At 40.6% G+C, this 27,561-nt stretch overlaps 3 protein-coding genes across 7 annotated transcripts in view; 2 read left to right on the top strand and 1 right to left on the bottom strand.

Annotated features, from left to right (window-relative positions):
- The window catches only part of RAF1 (Raf-1 proto-oncogene, serine/threonine kinase), a 78,647-nt gene extending 71,014 nt beyond the window's left edge, over nt 1–7,633 (top strand). For all 5 annotated transcript variants that reach the window (XM_068694605.1, XM_068694606.1, XM_068694608.1 and 2 more), the window contains 4 exons: nt 443–561; nt 3,616–3,747; nt 5,342–5,476; nt 6,472–7,633. In XM_068694605.1, the coding sequence (XP_068550706.1) occupies nt 443–561; nt 3,616–3,747; nt 5,342–5,476; nt 6,472–6,612 (527 nt within the window). In that variant the 3' untranslated portion in view covers nt 6,613–7,633. The remainder of the gene's footprint in view (nt 1–442; nt 562–3,615; nt 3,748–5,341; nt 5,477–6,471) is intronic.
- Nucleotides 7,634–10,500: 2,867 nt separating this feature from the next.
- MKRN2 (makorin ring finger protein 2) lies at nt 10,501–21,049 on the bottom strand. Its single transcript, XM_068694610.1, has 8 exons — nt 20,888–21,049; nt 20,598–20,726; nt 18,765–18,943; nt 17,669–17,973; nt 16,181–16,395; nt 14,539–14,649; nt 12,177–12,321; nt 10,501–11,552 (listed from the first exon to the last, which is right to left on the bottom strand). Exons 1-8 carry the CDS (start codon nt 20,911–20,913, stop codon nt 11,409–11,411), a joined length of 1,254 nt encoding a protein of 417 aa, XP_068550711.1. The 5' UTR covers nt 20,914–21,049; the 3' UTR covers nt 10,501–11,408.
- On the top strand, nt 21,038–25,534 carry MKRN2OS (MKRN2 opposite strand). Its single transcript, XM_068694611.1, has 4 exons — nt 21,038–21,255; nt 21,340–21,389; nt 22,241–22,403; nt 24,775–25,534. The coding sequence occupies exons 1-4, from the start codon at nt 21,038–21,040 to the stop codon at nt 24,998–25,000; spliced, it is 657 nt and encodes a 218-aa protein (XP_068550712.1). The 3' UTR covers nt 25,001–25,534.
- The last annotated feature ends 2,027 nt before the right edge of the window (nt 25,535–27,561 follow it).

The raw sequence follows: 27,561 nt of genomic DNA, 5'->3' as shown, positions 1-27,561 counted from the left end.
TCAGGAGATCTACCAGAGGGCTTTATGTAAATAATTTTATTTAGATATTTGTTTTGCAATATTTTTTTCTTAGTTTTCTTTTTATTGTTGTGATGGCTTCTGTGGTGTTTCTCTGTGTCTCTTGACAGCATTTTCTTTAAGTACCTGTATTTGATGTCAACAGTTAATTTCTATAGTACCTTGTAAAGAAGATAAATATACAAGTAACGCTAAAACATAACAGTCTTGTTTGGTCCTAAGTGTTAATTCTGTAAATACAGATGCCATAAAATTACTTTTTCTCTAAGATGCAACGCATAGTAGGCAAAAGAAAAAACCAGCACTGTTCCTGGATAGTTGACTTGTATTTGTGAGGACCCTAACCAGATGCTTTGTAATCATGACAGAAAATTCAGCATTATTTACTCAAGTTTTTTACAGAATTTCTTTAACAGCTGTTCAGATATATTTCTTCATGAAGGACTCACAGTGAAAATAGGAGACTTTGGTCTGGCAACTGTAAAGTCCAGGTGGAGTGGATCACAACAGGTGGAACAACCCACTGGTTCAATCTTGTGGATGGTGAGCAAAACACTGTGCTGCTTCTTGAATAGTTTCCTTTCATTCTGCTAAAGTATGTTTTGTCTGTTGAGCACGAGATCTTGGGCAAAGCTTTAAATCTAAGTGACGATGTATGCTGTTAGTACTGTGTAGACATTTACTCCAGTTGTAGGACAAGTTAAAATTGAAGAACGAAGTGCTGAGGTGCTTGATTGTCCAAAGTAGACACCATTCACCATGTGAATCTAAAGGTTTTCCTCTTGCATTTTTGGAGCTCTAAACATAGAGGGTAGAGACAGAGCTGTTGGTGGAATTGCAAGGAGTTGTTCCAAGAGGAGAGGAGAGTCTTTCTCCTGCAGTCATCCTACGTTTCCCCCAAAGGGCTCTCCTCACTGGAGAACAGCAGCCTTTAATCTGCTTAATAGTGGCTTTGGGGGAGCTGGGTGAGATGCTGTCTTTATCTGTGTTCTTCATCGTGGCCTCTTCTTCCCCTGCGCCCTGCTACAGACTCGGTGATATCCCACCTCGTGTACTCGCTGGTTACACATCCAGCAGCTTTGTCAGGTGGCTGGGCACAGGATGGGAAGTGCTCCTTGAAGTGTGGGGAAGAGCACCAGTCATCTTTGGTGCTTGTACAATACTTGATATGCACCCAGATGGAGCTGTGAGGCCCACCGCTGGTCCTTCCCTTGCATGAGATTGCTGCAGGAAGTTTTGAGGCAGCTCAGAAGCGTTGTGGGTGAATGTGAGTTTGCGTGTGGAAGTTCTTAAATTCTGCTGGAAAGTTTGTGGGGATTCTTTTGAAGTGTTATGGCAAAGTCCTATGCCAAAGAGGACTTTCCCAGTGATTGCCTTCATGTTTCATTTCTGCGAGAACTTAGAAGGCAGTTCCACAATTTTCCTTACAAAAATCATTTGGAAAAAATCAAGCAACTTTTCAGGTATGTGACTTGAATCGAGCAAATGGAATAATCGAGCAGTGCCAATTACCAAGTTAAAAAGCATCATTAAAATTACACAAGGATGTCTTGTTTAGCACCAATGTTCCATAAATGTGCTGTTGAAGTTTCACTTGACCCATTTTTGTTAATACTGTGATGTATTTAGATTCAGAATGTGGCTTAATTAACAGTATTTTGTAGCTCTCAGGTAGGAATACTTGTGGTATATGCTTCATAGAAGTGTTAACCAGTTAGAGGGGACTTGCTGAGTGTGACGTGTTTGTACATACTACATCTTCAGATCCTTAATGCTGAATGACTTGCAGGTGTTACTTGAAACAGGTTTTCCTTTTTATTTTTATTTTTTTAATTCCTAGCAGCCTTCATTGTTACTTGGGTATTTGTACTTTGAGAAAAGGCAGGAAGTGCTCATTAAGAATACCAGGATACTTGGCCAGCATTTGTTTGTGACAGAAAACGCGCAAAGAACCTGAAACCAAGTTTCGAAATCAATTTAAACAAAGTTCCTTATAACTTCCATAAGATACTTAAAATTAGCACATAACAGTATGCCTATGTACATACAGCATCTTGGAGGGAAAAAAAATGCATTTTTTGCTTTTTGCAGTTTTGTCATTTTAATCAGTTATAGACCATCTTGCTGACTTGTCATTACATGGAAAGAAGATGAATTTGGGTTCCTTGAAAGTTGATATGATCTGAGTTTTTGTTATGCTGTGGTACTTTTAAGTAGTGCTTCGTTCAGTAATTCTGAGGGACTTCTTTAGGGGAAAAAGTCTTAGTTAACCAGAAAGATGCTTTGATGGTTGATGCATTGTTTCACTAAATCAGTCAACATTTTTTTTTTTTAGCATCATAATGTTACTTTGCTTTGCAAAGATGAGAGTGCTCTTGCATTTCTTCCATGATCTTCAATATATGCAATTTTTTATTTTGTGTAAATGTTTTATTATCAATTTTTCAAGCAATTTAGTCTGTATAACAGTTTTATATTTAGGCCTCTTGCTTGCCTGCTCACGGGTTTTTAATGGACAAATAGATTGAATGTGGTAAAATGTTTAAAGTAACAGAAAAGAATTCGGGAGCATTTAGGTTTTGTTGGAGGAAGGATGTGAGTTCTGTTAACAGAAGAACAAAACTGCATGTCCATTTGAAATGCCTACTGGTATCATGAATGCCCTGGGAAATAGTCCTTGAAGCAGGTGGGAAAAAGGTCTCTTCTCATGCAGATGCTCTAACCACTGGTATTATTTTTGCATCCATCTTATCTGAATTATTTTCTTAAGAAGCACTTTTCTTGTAAGTTCAGGAGAAGGAGCAGAAAAATGTTCTTGTGCCAGACTGCCTATTGCCATTGACACTTCCTGAAGGGGCTTGAATGCTTCTGGGTAGAAGAGAGCATCGAGTGGTTCTTCTAACTCAAGGCAGTGTGCTTGATGGAGAAGGCTCTTGGCACGGGACCTCCTCATCCTCCTTCCCCAGCCCTGGCTGTCAGCAGACCCGGGGGGCTCGGTGCCTGTGGGTGTGGGCCAAGTGCCCATTTCTCTGGAGCCGCAGGAGTGAGTCTGCTGCAAGGAACCTGAATGGTTTAGGCAGCGCAGCTTTAGGCGTTCTTCTTTCTGTAGTTTGTTTAAGTCCATTATTTGCATGTGTGCAGCTTGACTTGCAGGTAATATTTTGGAACTTCATACCCAACAAATAGCGTTCTTGTCAGGCAGGTGTCTTTCCCTTTTAATCTCTATGCTTGCTTTAAAACTGACAGTGAGAAAATCATTCGCAGTTTTATGTAAGAGATGAAGGAAAAAAAGCCAATATATATTGCAAATATAATGGCAAAATGCTTGTTGAATTCAAGTGTTGTTTTTTTTGTTTACACGCAATTGTATGTGTATGTATCTGCCTGTGTATTTGTAAGATGCAGAATAACACTGACTGAACTCAGGATACTTCAGGATCTCTGAGTTTTACCTTTGTTTACTAATTATTTCTGAACTCTTCTGCTTCCATTGTACCTTCCATTTGTCTGTTTCAGAGCTCCATTAATACTTTGAATTAATTAATACTTTCAGTACTCCATTAATGCTTTTAATTTGTTTCTTTTCTCCTTCTGAAGGCACCAGAAGTGATACGGATGCAGGACAGTAACCCGTTTAGTTTCCAGTCAGATGTCTACTCCTATGGAATAGTATTATACGAACTAATGACAGGAGAGTTGCCGTACTCCCACATAAACAACCGAGATCAGGTAAGAAGCAATCTTCAGAATACTGCACTTTATTTCTAGGCATGATTTTTGACTTTTCCTAAAGAAATGTAAGATAAGGATAAATGCAAAACACCAACTGGAATGTTGTTTACAACATCGTTTGTTTCAGCAGTAAATCTGTGTAGTTGAATATTTAAATATTGATAATAAGTTACTCCACAAAAAAAATGTTTATAAATATATTAAATGCCCTGTGATTTAGTCTCCACGAGGTTGTATTCTTACCAGTCAGTTAACAGCTGAAGAGGCACATTAAGGATTGAAACCTCAACTGTGTTCTCTTCAGATGAATGCTTTTTTTTTTTTTTTTTTTGCTTAGCAAGTGTAGAGTTAATTCATTATTGAAACCTTTTTTTTTTTCCCCCCCCTGAAGGGCATGAACTTAAAACTCCTAGATCTTTTTGATCGTTGTTTTGCTGATCCTCAGGTTTTTTGTTGTTTTATTTGTTTGCTTTGCTATGTTAAATGAAGATCTAACAATGAGCTGGGGGGACACAAACCACTGGTTTGCCCCTATTGTTTATCATCTGTTCCAAGTAGGAAAAGCCAGGTCAGTTAAAGAGATTTGTTGTTATTTTAAAAGCTGTCTACAAACTGTGATAGTGGAATGTGTTTTAATTCATCACATTGAAATTTTGTAATGATCAGTACTATCACAAAACATGTGACACTTACCCCTCAGATAAGTTTGTTTGGGAAGGATGGAATATAGCCTTGGGAATTTGACCTTATTTTAGCAACTTTTTTTTTTTATGGACTTTTTTTGGAGCTAACTTAACTTGAAAAAGAAATAATAGCACAATTAGTCCTGCTTAAAAACAAAAGAATAATCACCCTTTCTCCTTCCCCCCCCCCCCAAAAAAAAAAGAAAAAAAAAAGGCAACTGCAAACAAACCAACCCCCCTTTAACCAACAAAACCTACACTGTTTTACTAGTCAGTAGGCTTACCAGCACTTCAGTTAGCCATTAAGGTTACTGGAAATTGGATAGAATCTCAGTGGACACCCATTAACTTGGACTGAAACAGAAAAATGCATTTTCCAACACTATTTCTTAGTGTTTATTAAAAAAAAAAACAAACAATAAACACCACACAAACCAACCTTCTTTTCCTTTATGCTGCAATCGCAGCTCATTATGAGCTCCTTTCCACTTGATAGCTGTATGTCTGGTGTTGCAGATATATTTTACTGAGATACCTGAAAATGCAGCTCTACTGACCAATGAAGCTGTTGTGCCAAACTGGCTGCTTGTAACTACTCAAGTTGAGTGAGGATCATTTGGCACCTGTAGACTTCAACTGAAGGAAATTGCCGTGGCACGTACTGTGTGCTGTTCTGTTCTAACTGCAGCAGTGCCTTCACTGCTTGGAGTATGATAAACCACAGTGTCACTCTAATTATGTTCTTCAGTTAACTAATTGGGACAAATCTACATGGCGTGCTTGTTCCTGTGCTGGTGTGTTTGCCTGTGGTGCTCATGTTTGATCATTTTGGTACAGTAGAGCTTTCAGTCAGTGAAACAACCTCTACAGCTTTGGTTTTCTGCTATTTATTTGTTCTTCTTTTCTAGATTATTTTCATGGTTGGCCGAGGGTATGCTTCTCCAGACCTCAGTAAATTGTATAAGAACTGCCCCAAAGCAATGAAGAGGCTTGTAGCAGATTGTTTGAAGAAAGTTAGGGAAGAAAGACCCTTGTTTCCACAAGTAAGTGTTTGTTTTTCTACAGATAGCAGTTTCAAAGTATTTTATAAATAGCCATTAGCACACAAAACATTCTAGATGGACACAAGCATTGGTTTAGAAACTGAAGGTAGATGCAGGAATGAAGTGCAGCATGCTTCCTCGTTTTGTGTTTATTCACATGTACCTTTAACAACCCAGCTCCCTTGTGCAGTTTATAATTCTGATTTAAAGGAATTATGTACAAAATCATTAAAAACTATATGCATGCTGACTGAAGGTGTGTTAGACTGACATTAGAACAATTTGCTTGCAATACCTGAACCATTTCAGAGATAAGCAAAAAAAAATAATGTTGTTTGTACGTTAATTTCCCTTAACCCTGCACTGAAATAAAAGAGACTGTTCCAATTTTCCTTGCCCCCAACTCTGTACAAGCAAATACAACTTGCTAAGGGATTTAAATTCACATGCCAGTTTTTGTTATTTTTACAAAGCATACTTGACCCTTATTCTGTCACTGTGAGGATGATTAAGGGACTTTTTTGTACTCATTAAATACCTGGAACTGAGTAACAGCAGATGTTTTAAAAACATCTTGCTGTTACACTTAAGTGTAACTTCGGTTGTTGAAAGCCTCTTTCTGAATTTGGTTATCTAAACAGATGATTAGGCAGAGGATGCAGTTCTTTCCCTGTGCAGAAGAAAAACTCTTTTCCCTATGCAAATCTTAGAGATTTGCATAGATACTTGCACATTGATTGTAATATCAATGAAATAATGAGACGTATCCTCCCCTCTCCTGAGACTCCCCGTAGCAATAAAAACGTACGGCAGAGTTCAGTTGCTCACACTGGCACATTCCCAAAGTATTCCTTACAGTGTCTCTGCATAATGTATTGTGGTTCTTAAGGAGGTGCTTAAAGCAGAGAAGGTGCTTATCAAATAAAGGTGTAAGACTTAATTAGAAGGAGATGCAGCTCTAACATCTCTTTTCATTTTATGTGCATTTCCCTCAGATACTGTCTTCCATTGAATTGTTGCAACATTCTTTACCCAAAATCAACCGGAGTGCTTCTGAACCATCTCTGCATCGTGCAGCGCATACAGAGGACATAAATTCGTGCACATTAACATCCACAAGACTACCCGTTTTTTAGGATCGTGCGCCCCTTCCCTTATTCTCTCCAGTGATGGGAAAGAAACAGAAGTAACAGAAGTTGTGCTTTTAATGCCTCGGTGTACAGGATCAGTGCCAGCAGGATTATCCGCATCCCAGTTTTAAGAGCAAGCTGCTAAGGATGTCTGCAGTTCTTATCCTGCAGGGACACAGCTCCACATTGCCTTTTTCTACAGTTTCTTTTACTGGGATAGTTATCAGACTATAAATCAAGAGGTCTATTACTATTTTTTTAATAGATGCACTTGAGCCTTATTTTTCCCATACACAGAGGAGATGGATGTTTCTTCGGCAGTGTTTCTGGATTGATTTAAATCTGCTGATAAATTGGTATTTTACAGCAAGGATGGCTCGACTTGGCATTTGAGGAAAGATAATGTGTTTTGGTGCTCTTTGATTGCCCCAGGCCATCTGCCGCTTCAAGTCGGGGGAGTTTTGCTGGAAATGGGTATCTGCAAACAAGACTGAGGGAAGAGGAAAACAAAACAAAACAAAAAACTTTGTGGAAATCAGCTCCTGCCTAAGAGCTTTCATCAAGCCAATGAAATAAGTTAAAATGCTAATTCAACACGAAATAGTTTTGCAATAGTTTTGCACATAGAAGACAAACTCTTGCAAAGGAATGGAGTATATTCTAAACTGTACTGCTCAGAGAAGGAAGCTAGCCAGTCTTGCTATGGTCATCTTGAGTAACTTAAGCAGCTTATTTTGGTACTATTGACTTGTTTCTTGCAGCCCAATGAGGTGGTAAGTGCAGAAAGACAGGCTTTTGTGGCTGATAAAAGGCTAATTAACAGTATCAGTATACTTCTGCGAAATGAGCATTGTTTTCATCCCATCTGAAGCTGTCAGAGATGCACTATCAAGAGGAAACTGAGCATACACAGTTTTTCTTGCTGATTTGGGTTTTAATTTTGTTTTTATTGCTCCTGAGAAAATGCATTTATTGTAAGCCAAGGTTCCTCTGATTATCTTATTTTAATAAAATAAATTAAATTTTAGGTTTAAGATTCAATGTCATCATTTAATATAGTAAGCCATAGTTCTGACACAGACGTGTAGATCTGAAAAGTTCAAAAAAACAACAGAATAACTTTTGAAAGTTCTTAGGACAGATACTACTGTACCAGTAAAAATGGTAAAAACAGGTAAAACATACTTGATATGACAACCATCAGTTTCTGATCACTTGCATTACCATATGGTTTTATTCTACTGTAATAATCTTTCAGCAGCATCTACTTTTTAACATACCTATACTGATACACTATCAAGCTACTTCACTGCACCATTTTTGCTCTGTGCTCCATCTTCCGTAAGCTTTTTTTGCTTAGGTAGTGCGTGTTTTCTCTTGTCAACTGCGTATCAGCCAAGAAATTGGTGGTTTAATCAAATTTACTCATAAATAGCATTCTTTTCAAATATGTTCATTAATGGAAGACAAATTTCCATTCTTGGGATTTTTACGTGCTTTGCAAGTATGGGGTTTGTATCCACATACAAGGTCTAGTGAAGAAATGGAACCACTTAGGCTAAACTGCTGCCTCTAAAATTTGTTAGGCAAAATGGAGATGATTTGTTTTGCCATGAATTTTGACATCTTCCATATGCAACTCGTAACTGCCTGTAATGTCAAAATAGACATTTCAGCTTCTAATCTGCAGCAAGCAAAAAAAAAAACAACAACAAAAACACAAAGCAATTATCAAGGAAAGGAATTTGAAGTATGTAAGCCAGAAAGGTTCTACCATAAAAATATTTAGACTTTGTCCTCAGAATATCAGTATAACATTATTGCCTAGGGAATAATATTTCCACCCTTACAATTGAGAATGATGACAAAATTCATGTTTAGGACTGATGAAAACAGTCCTGTAGAGTTCTGCATGCTTTTTATTAATATTCTTGGTATTTAAACGTAGCCCTCTCTAAATACGCTTGTCTCTCATTTTACCTTCAGTTTAATTTGAAAAAGTTTAAAAATGATAAAAAAGAAGTGGAAAGCTGCTCTTACCTTAGCACTGAATTCCAAAAGAGGAACCATTAACTCCTAATTTTTAAAAACAGGTTATGTGTCTCTGGAAAAACTAAACAACATTCTTGATAAAAGCAAGAGGATTATTTTGAACCAGTATTAGGTATAGCATTAGATTTTGAAAGCTGTAAAATGAAGAATTTAAAAAGGTGTGAATTTGTCTTACCTCTCTTACATTAAAAGTTCGTTTTATGTAATCCCTAGGTAATTTTGAAAAACAAGGTACCTTTAAATTTCAGATTCTTGTTTTCCCAGTTTGTTTTCATGGAGCAAAGTAAATCAGGCATGTCTTGTTTAACTTTAAGGTAAAGAATATCCTCTCCATTGTTCCCCCACCCCCCGTATATGTCACCACTGAAATATTTATCTCTGGGAAAAAAAATGCAGGAATGGCCAAAAAAAAGCTCCAGCAGGGAGGCTAAAGGGTGCAACTATTTAACTATTTTAGGGTAGAAAGTATGGCTGGGCTGGAGCTCTTGAATATTCATCTTACAGAACTGCATTGCTCTTAGAGGTACTTACTTTTCTTCATCTCTGTAGTTAATTAGTAATGAAGAATTATATTGTATGTCTAGGTTAAGACCATCACTTGTGCCTTCAAATGCCAGTTTTAAAAAGGAAATTGAACGGTAAGTAGTTATCCATGTTTATAAGCTAAGGACTAACTTCACAGTAAGCATTGTTAACAATTAGTGTGGAAATACGCAAAAGTTACCTTTCCTAGATCAGATCAGAGAGCAATATTTGCTTGCTCAATTTGAGGGAACGGTTAGCCAGCAGAGATGGGATTTTTCCCTCTTCTGTTGGAACCCTTACAGAAAACCAGTACTTTTATCCCAGATGCTTCTCGGATTTAGTTTTGACCCAGAAATGACAAACAGCAGACGAAGCAGATAATCCTGGAGTAAGTAATCTGGTACTATTAAAAAAAATTGTGAATACCAGATCAAGGTTCCTGCTGTTTGCTTTATGACACTGACACAGATTCTAGTTTCAGATTACCAAAGTAGTGCTCGAGGTGTCATGCTGAGACAAGAGGTTTTTTGCACAAATGCCTCTAAATACACTTTGTGTCACAACAATTTTTGTTGTGTCAGTCATGTTTCCTGAAATGGTTATCTTTAAATATTTTCTACAGACGAGCAGCCTTTCAAGGCCATGCAGTCTCATCATAAAGGTATCGGTAAAACTAGCCCTGTACTTCATTTTAAAATTGCATGCTGAACTTGCTTGGAAAAAACAAAACCAAAAAACTTTGCTTGTACTCAGAATATTGCTCAGTAGCCATTTAAAAGCCATTCACTAGCCATTTAAAAGATAGTCCAGACCAAAGTTTAGTTTAACTGCAAAGTTAATACAAATGACCTAGCAGAAATAACCTCTTAGAAACTGCACAATCGTCCTGTAAACTACTTTTGCTCAAAGTGTAATTAAAAAAACAGAACTTATAGTGAATCATAAAGCTTCTGCAACTCAAACATGAATTAAATTTTTAAAGAAAAAAACGATTCAGTAACAATTCAAGTGGCTCAGAAGAGATGTGTTTTAATACATAACTTTCCGGCCCTCTATCAGTGTTGCCCTTAATCAGAAAAGACAAATCAGCAGCTGGAGACAGTCCTCCTAAAGAACCGCCACACTTAAAAGTAGTAAATGTTGGAGCTTCTCCCTGTGCTTTCAGTAACAGCATCTGCCAGCTGCAACTGAGGACAGGAGGTACATGGAAATGGGGCTGTGACTCAGAAGGATGTGTCTCAATCCTAGAAACACATGGAGATGGAAAAGGCTAAATGTCTACTCCCCACAGTTAAGAAAAGTAGTGGTTAAAACTAATTTCAGTCACAAAAGAAACAATTATTTAATGTTGTACAGATATGAACTGTAAGATCACTGATAAAAAATTATTTAGTTATCTCATTTAATTTTGGCTACTTCATTTAACCTGAATCAAGGTTTTCCCTTCAAGTTAAATACATTTGGAAAAAAAATATTACTGTTGCAATTAATACTGAAAGTTATCTACTTATTATGCAGTGTGCAATATCCAGTTTGTGCTGCGAAATTAATTTAGCTGTATGTTTGTAACTCCATTACTAGTACTGCTGCTCTCTGCCTGGATATAGCACAATTGTATTTGTTTCCAGCAGGTGCTCCAGGAGGCATTTCCTGCCACTATACACTTGATTATTTTAAAACAATGGTAGGAACCGAACTTGTATGGTCTTCGGCCCCATTCCTGAAACACTCGCTGTAAGAATACAGACGGCTTTTTCTGAATTCTAAGTACTTGGAGGTATAATGTATTAGCTCTTAAATCCCTTCTGTAAGAAAGGAGAAGCTACGCTCATCATAATTCCTAGTGGGTTTTTGTAGATACACATTTTTTAGCGGGGAAAAAAAAGCACCCTAAACAGCTTTAGCAACAGTTTTTAACAGCTTATGCTTTAAACGGCAAGAGAAGAGCCATATTTAACATTACCACTCAGTTTACAAGACAGCATATGTTAGGCCAAAGAGGAAGAGAATCCTCTTGGTATTAAGGGATTTTTTTCCATGCAATCAGTTTAACTTTTTAAATATATTTTAGTTTTTCTGTTGCCATACAAAAAACTATCTGAAAACTTTACCAGAACTGCACAAGTAAACCACAGGGCACATTCATTCTAACTGTGCTGTAATAAGTAAAACCATCGCTAAATAAATAGCTGGATTGCTACCAAAGAGTGCACCTTTAGTTGACTTTATTGAGAAGTAGCAGAATCCTCATCAGCCCCAGAAAGGTGCATGAAAAGTTCTCCAAGTTCTGTTACTTGATCATCTGTGCTGGTCACAGTCCTACTTTCTCTGTCTTCAATAAAGTCCCACAGACGAACAGAATTGAAGAACTGCAATGGAAAAAAAATAAATCTTATTTAGCTTGACATACTTCAGTTAAAGTGTTTTCCTTTATGGGTCCTCCATCCTCCTTAAAAACAAAAAAGGCTGAACTTGATACTTAAAACAGCAATATTTGCTGTTAATTTAAGTGACAACTGGTCTCTTTAGTGTTACCGTATAAATAATAGTTTGTCAGACAGGGCAGCATTAATGAGCTATATCTAATATCTCAATACTATTAAAATAATTAGGCCTGCCTTGACCATTCAGGATGGCGGCCAAGGCACGATGAGTTTCTGAGAAGTCTTTAACCATCTTAGCTGGTCTCAATGATAGCTACATGCAGGCAAGCGAGAGTAGCTTTTAATTGTGCTATAGGTGAAAGCTCTACCTGGTTTGTTTCTTTGTAGAGAGGTCTGCAATGAGAAGCACTGGTTAAAAAAGATAATTTTTTGTTATTGAATGAAAGATGCCCTCTCTCCCCAACAACAAACTCTTCAAACTTTTCCCTCACGGAAAGTTGGGGGATGTTTTCTTCTCTTAAGGCCATGCATTACACGGACCACATTTAAGTGGTACCCTTCACATTCAAAAAGTGTTTTCAATTACAACTGACTGGAATATTCCCTTACCCGCACGGTCCCCTCAGAGCTGAGCTGTTTCCTTGGTTTTTCAGGTTCAGCTCGTGTCCCATCTGGATAGGCATGAAGGTAAAGACACTTTCCTCCAAATGGACAAGTTCCTTTCCCTTGTTCAAAGTACTTGCAGGGTTTTTTTCTGATTCAATTAGAAGAGAGAGTTATTAACTTCAGTGAGTTTGGAAGCAGATACAGTTAATTTTCCATGGTTTATTTATCTCATCGTATTCCATGATGCAGAGTACTACTGTTAAAAACAAAACCAAGAGTACTACTGTTAAGACCAAAACTCTTGGTATGTTAACTGGCAACAGTTAAATAGATGGGAAAGAAAACTAAAGGTGAACAAAGAAATACATAAAAGAGCAGCACCATAAGTTAAAAAATAATAGTAAGAAAAAAATCTTAAGACACTAAAAGTGAAGGATGTCCAAAGAATGCCCTCTATCCTGCACAGATATGTTCTCATTCCCATGAACGTAATCTATCGCTTTCTACCACTTAGTTTTTATGAACCAGTTCCTCGCATCATCTCCTTTGGAAGTTCTGTGACAACACTGTATTAATTTAAGTTTCCATCAGCTTTGTTGTTCAACTAAATTATTCTAGTGACATAGCTTTTTTTTTTTTTATAAAGGCAATACTAGGGATGTAGTAATGCCTTCATAAAAAGAACATTGTGTTGTTCTACCGTGAAAAATAGCTGAAGGTGAAGCTACAGAGAAATTGCAACTGAACTTATATGCAAACTTAATATGCAAATAGTGATGAAACTGAGCCCTAAGTCATAAACACAGCTTCCCAAATAGCAACTGAAGGGAGAAGAAAGCTCAACAATAACAAGAAACAAACACCACCACAAAAAAAAAAAAAAAAAGAAAAAAGCAGGCAGTGCATTAAAAATGGAATTTGCCTTGGGTTAGAACACAAGTGATCTGTGACTTCCAGTTTTCTAAGTTTGGCTTGTTTTTTTCTGTGCTGGCATATGAATCAGAATGGGTTTGTGCTGGGACGACCCCCTGCTCTGAGCTCAGACTCCCCTTCAGTGAACATTTTATTAGCATTTTCTCATTGTGTGTAATATTACATCCTCAAAGCTAAACCGACTGCCAAGGCAGGTACTTGTAAGACTGCTTTGGTACAGAGATGCTTAGGTACAACACATTAGTCTTAGCCAAACACTTAAAGCAAAAACCATTTTTGTATTCTCAAAATACAAAAGCAAAAGCCAAAACCAAAACCCAGCTCGTAACACTACCTGATGGCGCTATTCCAATAAAACAAAAGCTTGCCTTACTTAGAACGTGCAGTCATTTAAAAACTGCCTATGCCAAGATATTGAGCACAACTTACTACGCTCAGCACAAAGTCCTTCAGGATTAAAGTGAAAAACCACACCAGCAATAGGGTATTGAAAACTTAACAGTATCAAGAACCTCAGTGTAAAGTGATTAATTTTATTCAAGTATTTTGCCTGACTGTAAGGTAAAACAAGAAGCTGGATTAAAGATGGATTAAAGATTTAATGGAGTAGTACAACTTTCAGCAATTGTGCTGAAAAGTTATAACAATACTTCAAAGGCAAATCTTCCCAAACAGCTACAGCTTTAAGTCAAACCTATTTTTTTCTGCAATCCAAAGGGCAAATTTTAAAAGTCGGTGCATATCACAAAATAAAGCTGCACAACCTTTAGCAAAATAGTCATGACTCATTTGGGTCAAGCATAAATCTACTTGTTTCCCTTTAAAAGAGTGAGCAATGAGATAAGTTAATGGTTCCTTATTGTTCCCTGAACTAAGTGACCTGTACATACTCCAGGCAAGCACAGCTTTGCAAAGCTGCTGTAAAACAACACTTTAGCAGACCTCTCCCAGTGCTCCAATCACCAGGCAAATCTTTATTAGACAATAAAGGGAATGGAGTGATGTATTTTCCATTTCCAGTAGCCATTACAAAAGACTTGTGAAATTTTAAGCCCATATATCAAGATACTATCACAAAAATCAAGCTTTCCTTCCTTATTTGTTTTCTCCATAACTGACAGCCTTCCAGGCAATTACATCCAAAGGATCAGCAGAAACTGTACAAGTCCAGTTTTGGCAAGTGAAATGACAAAGCCTCAACCCTTCAAAGCACAATGAGTTTGAGCAACTTCTGATCTACAAATACAACAGACCCTTTCACAACAGCTGAAAAGTTAAGCTAAATAAAAACAGTGTGCCGTTAACAGAGATTAAGAGTTATTTACTGAATGGTTTGTAATCACCTAAGTATCAAAATACAGGGATTTTAACTGAGTAAGTCTTAGTGTATCTTAAAGACAATGTAAGTAATATCTACAGTTAATGAACTTACCCCACTCCCTGCTTAAATGCTTCAATCAGCTCATTCTTCTTCTCCTGGTCTTCTACCCAGTATGCACTAGGGATGACAAACTCTGATATCACACGGCACTCTGGACAAGACCTTAATGGATCAAGACAAGGAAGGAATGCTTTGTTACTTTCTGAAAGCAATACTTAATAAATTAGCCCGAAACTGCAGGCTCCTGAGTGAAAGGGCGACAGTTTGTCACACGGATGCATCAGACAGCTTCACGGGTTAGTACAGCACATTTCTTACTTGTTTCAACTGAAATAATCCAAAATGGCACGGTCAGGCTTGTGCTGCCTTGCATTTGTTTCAAAACTTGAACAAAAGCAATAGATATTTCCTGAAGAAATATCTATTCTTTAGCTTCTTTCCTGAAGCTAAAGGCCTGATACACAGAAATAAACTAACTGCTAAGGAAACGCTGTGGCTCCTATACAGCAGAAAGCCAAACCAGACGAATAAAGGAAAAGGATTGTCCCTAAGCCTTTTGAAATACCATCTGAAATCTACAGCACTGATGAGTTCATTTAGTGGTTTCACGAGATGGATTTATTCATTAGGAACTAAGATCAAGAATTAAATAAGCAACTTCTGGTACCCCAACAAGCCTAGGAAAACCTTTATTACCTGGTACCTCCCTGTAAGTCCCATAAAAACACCTCGTGTCTCTGCAGGCATTGCTTTTGAAACTTATCCAAGTCCGTCATTTAGAGTAACTATACAAAAACTGGTATGTTCACTATTGTGAATAATGTAAAAAACATTTTTAGAAAATTTATATCAGTACCTAATCACACCCAAACCTGATTCCAGAGCACTGTTTCTGCAAAAAAGCCACAGTCCCTGTTGTAACCAGAATAGCTCATTAGACAGGTACAGAGACAACTTTCACTTCAATGGAATTCATAATGAAAGTTGCCCAGGAAGGTCTACTTTGGCAGCAGACTGAAAATATTTCCCTCCTCTTGCTCAGTGTGCTTATATCTCGAAAGAGTTTTCAAAGAGATTCTAAGAAAAGGAAATTGCCCTAATTGGATGTTTAAAATTCTTTCATCTAAGGAAGAATCTGTTTAGATTATGTTTTTTACATAGTTAGAAGATGAAGGCGTTTACTCAGACACAGATGTGTGATTAACGGAAGGTTTAGCTTGAGTAAGCTATATTTGAGAGAAGAATGCAGTAATTAAGCACATACATAGGAAGGAGTTACTGTTTTGCAAGCAGGTTCCTGTGAAGGAAGCAGGGGCAGAAGTCAACTCAGCTATTCTGCAGCTGAATGTTTGCACTTTGCCACATTGTCAGTGCAGTGAGAGAGGGTTAAGTTAAAAATGGCCAACATGCTTAGTTGCAGTAAACTTACCAAAACTTAAACTTAGTTGCAAGTAAACTTACCTGATGCCTCCTACCTGTACGTGGAGGTTGATCTTCTCATCTCACAGACATACTCTGATGCCTTGCACTTTTCCCAGCACTCAGACCAGGATTTTCTGAGCTTAGATCTTATTAATGGCTAGGCTAACATTTAGCGCTAAGGAATGACCACATTTATTTCCAAATCAAGTCAAAGCACACCGCAGAGCCCATCTCACTGACACAGGCCACAGTCTAGTTAACACAAACTTACTTTATGATGGGATTCTCGAACTGCTTGGCACATCTCCACTGCCGGATGCAGGACAAACAGTACGTGTGATTGCAGTTGGAAAGGATCCCAAACCTCCTCTCAGAGGCTGACGGTTTTTCATATACCACTTCCATGCAGATACTGCACACTTTGTCCTGACTTGCCTGAAAGGCAAAGGCCTTCTCCATGTCATGCTCGAATGTTGCCATGCACATCTGTCACAGGAGAGATGTCAGTGGTTATTGTAGTCATAGAGCAGCCTGTTCTTTGTAAAACAGAAGTGTCAATGACAGGGATCTGACAGGAAAAAACAAGGTACACTGATTAAGAGCATCATTGCTACCCTTCGTAATCATTGTTTATTTTTAATTACTTCAAGGGCGATCACAGAATTCAGCCCTCTGATGTTCTCCGCAGCTTCAGAAGCATCAGAAGTAAGGCTGCCTGAACACTTGCAATGTACACCTGTCTGCATCTGTCATGGAACAGCTACCACACAAGGAAATGCTTCAAATACTCCTAATCATTTAATTCAGGGTCCAGAATGGATACCACACTCAAGATGTTATCCTGTTTGTTATTAAAGCCACCCTCTTCATTCAGCAGGTACTAAGCTTTACCCTAGATAAGGGATTAGTCCCTTATTACGGGCTTTCCTAGAGCATCTCATCAGGGTATCCCAGTACTGACCATCAACTGATTTACTTTTACAGCACTACAGGGTGAGCTGCTGCTTGTGCCCGCATGTGGGATGAGAACTCCCACAGCAGCACGTTTTGCCAGCATCTGCTGGGAGCACAAGAACTGAGACTCTGGCCCCTGAGATTCCACTCCAGGCTGTGGAGGGACCATGACTCAGTAACCACTAAAGCTTCTGGTCTTTCCCCTCCTCAGCCTAGAAATGTAAACTGTTCCTCACCTGCTCTGACCTAAATCTGGGGACAGGGAAGAGCAGCTTCTTAAGGCCTTCCTAACCTAGCCAAGGCCTTATCCAGTCCCCCCGTCCTTCCTACTTAAAGTTCATCTACAAAATCTTTGTACTCTGTTCAGTCTGCCCCTGTTTTACACTGCCCTGAAATCCGCCCTGAACAAGCTGGGATATTTGAAGAGGCGGCTCAGCAGACCAGCAGGGTGGTTGCTCTAAGACAGCAGCCTACCACTGAGACCTCTTGTAAGCTCCAAAAGACATTTTCCTGGTAGAATTTTAGGGTGTTGTGGTCTCCCAGAACTGCAGGCAAGTTTCTCATAAGGAGAAAAAGGGGAAAAAAGAAGTTGCTGTATAAAACTACTTGCACCGCGGTTACGAATTAAGTCCTAGATACTTAAACAGACCTCTGTTAGAATCACTGTGCAGCCAGAAAAACAGCACAACAGAAGCCCTTTGGAACAACAGGCTATTCTACATAGAACACCTTTGGATTTTAGATCAAACAAATCCAATCTTGCAGCAAACAAACCAAATCCAACGCAATTTCATGTTACTATTACCATCTCGTGAGCCTTCCTCTGTTCTTGGTCAAAAGGGTGAAGTACTTGCAATCCACAGATCTCACACACATCTCCGTGCAGGTAAAGGCAGCGATCTCCAAAGTGGCATGCTCCTGCTGCAGCGTAAGGACACCACTGCTCTCCATCAGCACAGGAACTTCCAGCCACAGGATCTTCCAGTCCACTGCAAATAGCTTCCAGATACGAATGGGGCTTCATTTCCACGTTATCAGTTTTGTCACTGCAACACACCACATCACTTGTGGCACTGGGCTTCTGCTTTTCTTCATTCAAGCCACTCAGATCTTATGAAAAAGAAACAGCATGAACGATACAGGATAATGCACAAAACCTACTCAAGAAGCTTCCTGTACCTTCTTTTCAAGGAATAGTAGTTTTTTTGTTTTTTTTTTTTTTTAAATTCCTTCACAATTACATCTTCTCATCCTTAAGCCTATTTTGGTCCCAAACTGCAAGAATTTTCACAAACTACTTACTGAAAAGACGAATTTCAAGGTCTCTTGAGCTGTCTTCTATTTACAAACAGGATAAAAAATCCTCCCATTTCACATCAGGGCAACTGGCTCGTTTGGTGCGACTGTGATAAGGGGTAGGAACAGCGTGCTGGCAACAGGGGGACTCAACTCCTGTCCCCGGGTGTGAGGAATGGAGGGACACCTCTGGGGCTTGTGTTCCTAGGCACTGGCACAATCCTCCACAGAGTGGTGCCCTGGCACAACGCAGCCAGGCTTCTCACCATTTCAAATGCCCTCTCATTGAGAACAAAATGCACAAAAGGAGTGGGGATATTTTAACAATATTCCCAACCTATCTACCAAAAAATTCACCGCAGACCAAAAACCCCTTTCAGGGAACACCAGGTTACAAGCAGGTCAGCTAAATGCTGTCACTGAAAGGTACTGACAGGCACAAGTGTTTACAGGAAAGGGGACTCATGAGTTAGGAAGGCCTACAGCACCCCTCTTCAGCTGAAATTCAAGTAACAAAAAAAAAAAAAAGGTGAAGAAATACCCAACTCCCATAAAGATCAGAGGATGACATCACTGAAGACGAGCACAGAACCAGCCCTACTCACTTCTGTCCCGGAGCACTAGTGTTTTCTTTTCCCGTTTGCCAGTCTCACGCAGCTTGCTCTTGATTACCGGCACGTTGTGCTCGGGAGGCTGGCGAGGGCTGTGCAGCGCTCCCGACGTGAGGGGAGGTGGTACAGGAGCTGCTGCACCCCCTGACGCAGGAAGCCTGGTGTGATCATATCTACAAGAGAAACAGACAAAATAACTGGTACGAAAGTTAAACCGAGGCACAGCAGAGGGACAGCTCCCTCGATGCATTTCCCTGTCCTTTTTGTAACAAAATAAAGCTGAATAGCTACTTTAGCTACCTTTTAAAAAAATAAAATAAAAATAAAGGGTTGTTTTAACAAGTTGACTGAAATGCTGACTCTCTTTCAGGGCCAGACTAGAAGTTTCTCAGTCTCAGAAAACAGATGCCTCTGAACGCACACCTTGATTTTCTTCTCTAGAGACACCAAGCATAGCTGAAAGAACATTATTCATGTGCATATTAAATCAGATCTTCGTCATCTCCCCACACAAACAGGTTTGCTGACGTTTCTCAGAGAAGCAAAATTAGAAGATGTGCAGTAAGGACTGACATTTTTTGATCTTGTTTCCCCTTCCAAGCAGCAACACTTAAGACTTCATGCTGCCACAACACAGGCAGGAAGGAGATGTGGTGTTTGTGTGCAGGATAGGGAAGGATTCAAGACACCTGGTAAAATAATGGAAACATGCTCAGCAGTAGAACAGGAGCAACCGGTGCAGCTAAGCCACAGGCACACCTGAATGCTAGAGTGCTACTGGTGAGAACAGAAATATTCTCCACATTTGTTTCTGGTCCTGTACTTAGCGCCCAGTTTTGCCGTACACATCAGTAGGTTACGTGCATGGCGTGCCCTCAGCTGTCCCCAAACAGCTGGAGCAGAGCAGCACAGGCTGCAGGTGTCCTTGCACTCCTCGCAGCGTGCCAGGTGCTCCCAGCGAGCAGCACAGCCAGCAGCAGCGTTACAAACGGCCAGCTCCATCTGAGCAGCTTATGGGAGTCAGGCAGCTCACTAAGGTTTAGCTTTCTGCTCCATGCCTGATACCGTTAACAATGCCAAAGAAAGGATCGCAACAAAGCTATTACAAATACCCTGAAACCTCCAGCTCCTGTTAGGCGAACGTGCAAACACACATTTCTTATCTGTGGCCAGAATTTGGTTGTGAAGGACCCCGGGCTGGCGGGACACAACAACATTCACCACCACACAGCACTTACTGGAGGTCTCAAGGAGCCTCAACCAGAAGGCTGCAGGAAGGGGTGCAATGCTGTTCACTTTTCCCACAAAACCTAGGGGAATGTGAAAAAAATGTACTTTGCTCTAAGACAGAGCTGCAAGTCCTCAAGATTTTTCATTAGGATCTGCAGGAGCACGGCTGTGAGCTCCACAACACAACCCAGCACAGCGCTGCCGAAACGAGGCCCCTCACCCACCGCGGTAACACGGGAAGCAGAGCACTGCCTGCTGCCATTCCTCGTCAAGCTGCACACCTGAACTTCTGGGTTTAGCATTTAGCAGTTCTCACAGTAATTAAGAATGGAGTGAGAACATACAGAAAACTTGGAGCTGAGTTTCTACAGGACAGGATCATCCCTGAAGCTAGGACACTGTCAAACTACAACACTGCATTCGTGAGCCGGTTTTAGCAGTGTGGGACAGGGCTCATCATCGCTTAACACCGCATTTCATCCCTTTTGCTGTTCAGAAAGCCCCGGCTCTTCCTGATCCTCGGCTCCCCGGGGTTTCAGGCCCAGGGCACACGCTGCCCCCCCCGGTCCCTCGGAGCGCAGGAGGCCGGCCCGTTACCTGCAGCGCGCTCCGTAGGCACACTGTCCCTTCTGGTAGTACTTGCAGATGGTGGATGACTTGCTGGTGGCCAGGTCGTGCGAGAACAGGCACTTGCTCCCCTCCCGGCACACTCCTTGCAGGTAGTACCTGTGGGGAAGCAGCGCAGCGCTCAGGAACCCATTTTGTGGGGACGAGCCCGGCGCCGGCCGCCGCCTTCCCCCGGGGGGCGTCCCCCCGGCCCCTGCCCGAGCCCCCCTCAGGCGCCGAGCCCCGGCCGGGCAGGGGCTGCCCCCGGCCCCGCGGCTCACCTGCAGGTCACCTGCTTGGTGCTCATCGCCGCCGCCTCCCCGGTTCCGCTGGGCCGCGGGGGAAGAGGCGGGGCCGGGGCCGCCTCCTCGGCCGGGCCGGGCCGGGCCGCGAGCGCCGCTCAGCGGGAGGGCGGCGGCGGCGGCGGGGCCATGGAGGCGGCCCCCGAGCCGGGCCCCGTGCTGCGGCTGCGGCACTGCGGCGCCGCCATCTTCTGCCGCCGGCCGCCGCCGCTCTGCCCCGCCTGCGGCCGCCCCCTGCTCGGAGCCGGCCTGGCCGCGGCCCCCGTGCGCCTCCCCTGCCCCTTCCGACACGGGCACCGCCAGCGCCGGGCGCTCCTCCTGCGGCCCGCAGCCGGCTCCTTCCTCGGGTAGGGGCCGCGGGGGTCGCGCTCCGAGGGAGGGCGCCTGTGAGGGGCGGCCCCGCTCAGCGCCTGGCGGTGTTTGTCTTTCAGGGGGTACGACGGCAGAGCCGACCTGCACGTGGGGATAACCAACGGCGACGGTAAAATGTAGCTGGGAGCTGCCGTGCGGGGCCCCGACCCGAGCCTCTGTGCCCTCTGCACCCCTCTGCCTGAGGTAACGGGGGTGCTGCAGCCACCTCTGCCACCGTGACTGCTGGTAGGAGGGCGGCTGCAGCACGCACACGGCTGGTGCCTTGCTGGGGAACAGTGCAAAGGTTCCCTGTGCACACCACAGGAATTGGAAGTGGGATTAGCTGGGGGCTGCAGGAGTATCACACCAAGATCAAAAAACCCCAATCCAACCATTTATCCTGCAGCCCAGCACTGAGCGCAGGGCTTCAAGCCGAAGCCACCTACCAGTCCCAGTCCCACCTAAATGCTGAGGAGGTGCAGAGGGAGGGACAGGTGACTTGCACTCCTGGCACAGAAATACAAAGCTAGGCAGCCTGTTAAAAAAAGTTCACCCAAATAAAAACATTTTCAGGAAATCTTGACTTAGACAGAACTATGTTTAAGTCAAAAATCATCCCTAATAAAAAAAGAGCCACATTAACAGTCGTGACAGGTTCTCAGAGTGGCTTGTTGTTCAGTATCTCACTTGAGATGTTTATTTAATAGAAAACTAGTCTAATCAGGTTTCAAAATAGAAACGTCTGTCCTTAGGTTGTTTTCCTTATCAAAAGCTCCAAAATAACATTGTGAAAAATAAGAAAGTTTTTCAATAAAAGTAAACACTGCATTTTCTACTCTAGCCATAGAAGGCCACTGATGGGAAGCTATGATCTTAACTAGTTAAGAAAGAATGGCATTAAGGAAAATTACTTTTCAAAATCACAGAAAAGTACATGTGAAACCATTTTCTCCAGTGCTATCTGTTGCTCTTTGTTTTCAGGAGTGGTATATAACTACGATGAGGAGGGCATTCACAGAGATGAAACTGGATGGGAACAGTGCATTAGTGTCCCACTAGTACAGCCAGATATGTTTGAGCTTCTTCAGCAGTGGGATAAGCTCCTAGAGGAATTTTCTGTGGGAGAGGCCTGGCTTCCTCACAGGTAGGTTGTTTAAAAGGTGAATGTAATAAAGGTACTTAGCCCGGGATGATAAATTAAGCTATTCTATTTTGGACCTATGAGGCTTGTGGTGCATTCAGCTCCTTCACAACACACATTGTTAACAAACTCAACTCTTCCAGGTTGTCTTGACGCTCGGTGGCCTTGCTAATCTGCAAGTGTTTTTAAGTAGCTGGACTATAAAAGTGCTAAAATAAGAGAACATTTTAGGGGACTTTTCAGCAACAAAATAATCTTGCACAAAAAGGAACACTTCACTGGAACATTACCTTTGAAGAGTATCCTGCTGGGTACAGAAGTACAAAAATTCAGGTGCAATTCTATAATAATTTCTAGGGTTCAACAGTTTTAGAGGTATTTAGATTTAAAGGCTGAAATCATGACTACACTGATGAGATTCTTGCCCAGATCTTACCTCCAGATGACTTCTTTGCTGACAATGGTCAGAAATGGGAAAAATAATGAGGCTTCTCTAGCTCTTCCAGCAGGTTGGTAACATTGCTTTGGATAGTTACGTACAGAAAGACTCCCATAGATTTTGAATTGAACCAGCATGTTCCATCCAGAATGTTCAGTTGTCTTTGCAACTTTCCTTCAAGTTAATGCCTGATAACGGTGTTACAAGTTATACAGCCCAGCAAAAACATTCAGTGCCTCATCACCAAGCCTATTGGTGACAAAGCAGCTGCTGTCCCAGAAATCACCAGTCCTTGAACTGCTCGTCAATAACGGTACGTTTAATAAGCAGCCTGTCAGAGCAGAGTTCTGTAAAGTGTTTAAGTTAATGGAAGTAGACATCATCTTACGTAAAAACAACAACAAATCAAAAGCAGTTTTTAGCAATTCTGTATGTGTTTGACTATAAATTTTCAGAGATGATGTATTATCTCCCTAATATCAGGAGTTGAAAGAATTTGACCTAGAATAATTTTAAGAAATACCTCCAGAACACAAATCCTATTGGCTTTACAATCATCTTTGACACTTCTACATTTCCCAGTGCTTTAATGTTATTACTGAAGTTAACTTGATGTCAAAAAAGCAGTGGCAGAAGGTGGGTAGATGCATGCATCTCTTCCACAAGCTTTTCTTCTGTTTTCCCCATATGCCACCTCCTGGCAAAGCGACCTAATTCAGCACTGAGCTGAAGTGAATCCAGCATTTTTGCTATGTAATTTTCCATTGTTTTGCGCTGCAGTGATGGTTCCTCTCAAAATTCCTCCTACTTTTTTTTTTTTTTTTTTGGTGACAACTATTTTGGTAAAGAGCACTGTAGCAAATTCTTGCTTACTGCATGGGATCTCATATGTCACTTCTAATAAATACCTTTAACAAACCAGAAGAGCTTTGAAGAAAACTGAGCAATCCTGAACTGGGCTCAGGGTTGATTTTGATAGCAATAGTCCTCAGAACTTGCAAGAAGATCTCATAAATTCCCAGGGCTGACACACAAGGCTTGCAGATGATTCCCTGTGTCAACACAAACCATGGAGCCACTGACAGTATGAGACTAGGAGTGAGTCACAGGGCTAGGAAAAGCAATAGAGAAGTGATATGGGATGAAGCAGCTACAGAAGCAGCTTGAGAAGTAGGCAGATGGCAGACAGGAGACTGACCATCAAATGCAGTTGCACAGGGCCAACAGAAAAAGCAGCGCTATGCAGCGAGGGAAAGGAGTAAGCTACTCAAATTGTTAGTGGCCAACATGAAACATTTGGCAGAATCTGAAAAACATTCTGACAGTGAAAAATAAAGGTGTTGTGCTCCTAGCTTTGGACAGTGGAAAAAAGGAAAAAAAAAAAAAAGACCAGGACATTTTAAATGGCTACTCCATTCAGGTAGTAGTATTTCTGTCCTTGCACACCTGGTACAAATGCTTGCCAATGGGAGTTTGACTGGCACTCTGTACAGCAAAGCAACAGTATCAATTATATATCTGTGATAGTCTGCTTCGTTTTAAAGCAAGCTTCCAAGTTAATGGCACACTGAAAGAAGCATATATAAAGGCGCAGGATGTTACTGCTGCAGGAAGAACTTTTCAAGGTAACAGAGTAAAAACACAGGAGAAAGCAAAGATTAACAAGGTAAAAACAAAGTTAAGTATAAAAAATAAGAACTCCTTATTTTGAAATCTGCAGCTTTTGTTTTTGGTTTCATGCTTACAATTTCTAGTATCCCTGTCTGGAAAGCACAACTTGCAATTAATAGAATATATTTAAGCACCAGCAATGAAAGCAAATGGCAACAGATCTTGGAGAATGTGTGCTTCTTTATGTCACTCACTAAAATGTTCCTTCATGCACAGTGATTAAACAATTAGTGCTAACTCTTATTAATGAGACATTTTTCCTAGGTATGAAGAACATGACTACAATTGCTACACGTACGCATTAGCATTCATTAACAGTATACTGACTGCACAAGGAAAGCAGCAAATGAGTAAAAGTGAATTTACAGAGAAATTTGTGATCCCACAGACAAAGAATGCTTCTAAATATATTACCCTGCATCAGGAGCTAACTACTAAAGATTTCTACATTGTACCCCTTCCTGATCAAGAAAACCAGGGTGGAAATTGACAAGTTGTGATGTTAAAACACCTATGCAAAATATAAAGACACCCTAAAGCAAAATACAACATGAAAATAAAGCCTTAAGACTCCAAATCTCAGGGTTTAAGATATATGAACTGCTTGATGTATTTAAAAATGTATCTTCGTGTATGTTAACCTGCTTATTATGGAAGGATCGTGAAACTAAATTTGTGTATTTTGAATGAAATAACATGCACATGATGTACATGCTGCAGAAAATTTCCATAGTTCCCAGTTTCCATAGAAATGTGTTTTTGTTTTTTTTTCTTACATTCACTATACACTGTGTATAGTGAATACAGTGTAGAGCCTTAATATCAGAAATCATAACTGCTGGGTAATCAAGGGTTTTAACAAATGAACTGTTGTAACTTAAGCTGTATCAAACCAAACTATCACTTTCCCTATCTGTTTACAGATAGGCAGAAAAGGAATTTGTGCTTGCCTGCTGCTCAAGTCTAAAGCCTATGACAATGCAAAGTCATTTTCCTTTACTTCAACTGCTAATAAATATAACAAATCCAGCCTCTTTGTCTGACATATTTCTTTTCCAATTCTTCTTTGCATTTTGTACACTTAATCCTCATACCAAGACAGATGCCTAGAATTAGAAGCTAGTCATGTAGTGTCATGTCTGTGCTGAGCAACAAACTCAGCATTTATCTCAGAGGTAAAACTTGAGAATTTACCAAAAAGAAACTTAAGTTTAAAGACATCCTCCAACAGCGCTTATACCTATTGTAGATTATAGAAAAATGTATACTGAGGATGAAATTCTACTGTTCATAATTTGGCACACTTTATTTACACATATTCTAGTTTAAGACAAGTATTCTGTCTTTTTCCTTCTACTAGTTTCTTCAAAATAAGGTAGTTCGGGTCTAGATTTGTGTCCTCTCTGCTCAATGATGGAGAAGTAATCATAAAAGATTGTGGTTTTGCCCATACCTAGTTTATAATTTTGTATGCACAAACTGCATTAACGCTGCCCCTCCACAACACTGTCTAGCTGCAAAGACCACGGTTTCCCACCCCCATATTCTTTCACTTGCTAAATTCTAGTTCCTTTAAAAGCATATTCAAAACAACAACAAAATAGAGACAACCAGTTTAACACACAAAATTCTGCTACTGTTAGAGATTTATCCCGCAACCTCTAGAGCAAGTCAGAATTCTTCAACTAAGATTTGGCTTACAAAAAGAAATTACATTATGTTATTTCTGAGTAAGTCAGAATCCATACTTCATTTAAGAACTGTATTTTAACTGTTAAAATATAAATACATGGGAAGTATCAGTGCCCTGGTAGAACAATCTGAGTTATTTGGTACAGTAGTACTGAAACATGAACCGTAGTTATCTGCAGCTGGAAATAAGACACCATGCCACATACAGCGAACACATACATAGATGTTGAGCTTGAAAAAGCTATTACACAATTAACATTTTCATTTTATGTCTTTCCATTAAATGAAAAACACTAGATCTTCCACTAAGTTGCATATCATTCCCTGCATTCATGGCATGTCTTTACAATTTAAACTCCTCAGTAAACAAGATTGTGGTTTTGTGTTTGGTGGGAACAGACAGAGTTGCCAGAAGTCTTACCAGCCCTGGGAATTTTACTGGGACCAGAAGTAACCCCCTTTCTTATAGTGAACAAAAGCAGCACAAGGAAAATTCAAAGCCACCATCATTGTCAGTAACTGTAGTATATCCTTACCATAGCTGCAAATGTTTTCTCTCACAGCACAAGGGAAAAAAAAAAAGTTTCACAGTGCTGTGAAGCAGGGAAGCCTACTGTTCAGAGACTAAGATGGAATTCAGACGCCTGCCTGAATCTATAGGAGCAATACTCAAACTCCAGTGTAGTTGATACTTAAACCACAATTGCTGGCTGTACTTGAAGGAGCTGAATCCTTTTGTTTCTTTTTCATTGTTGTGGTTTTTTTTTTATTTATTTATTTTTTAAACGCGTCTTCTCAGTAGCAGACACCCTGTTTAGGAACCTGCAAGTTAGAAACTAGCAGGCACCCAGTGTAGTATGGCAGAACTGCTCGGCCGTATCCTATGCCTCACTCCATAGGAGAAGCAGTCTCCCAGTCCATAGCTTACGAGGTTACCCAAATGAGGAAAGGCATCCCTGCACTTCCTACTGCCTAACACCTAAAATTGCTGTTAGGTGCTTAGACTCCAGAATTAATTTAAACCCTTGCACGTTCTGGGAAGAATTCATCAATTCTGAGCACTGCTTGTGAAAATAAGCATTTTAGTTGGGACCACTGAATTCCAGGGTCTAGCCACCTAAGAGCCTGGACTGATCTTACGTTCCAAAGACCTCCAATGCTCAAATACTGCAACAACCAAATCTCTTCCAAAATCTAAGTTTGTACAACTTCATCAAGTCTATCATATCAGGTCAGTTTTTAGTGGAAGATGAATGGTACCATAGATATCTCAAATCCTAAGCCTCCAACTGAATCATTAAGCCAAGCCTTCCTCCCAGCAACATTAACATGGATTTAGTTCAACTGGGGGAAAAAATA

This window comes from Anas acuta, chromosome 11 (assembly GCF_963932015.1).
Source record: "Anas acuta chromosome 11, bAnaAcu1.1, whole genome shotgun sequence".
Lineage (NCBI taxonomy): Eukaryota > Metazoa > Chordata > Aves > Anseriformes > Anatidae > Anas > Anas acuta.
The sequence above is the reverse complement of the archived record's forward strand: the minus strand, read 5'-3'. Positions and strand labels throughout refer to the sequence as shown.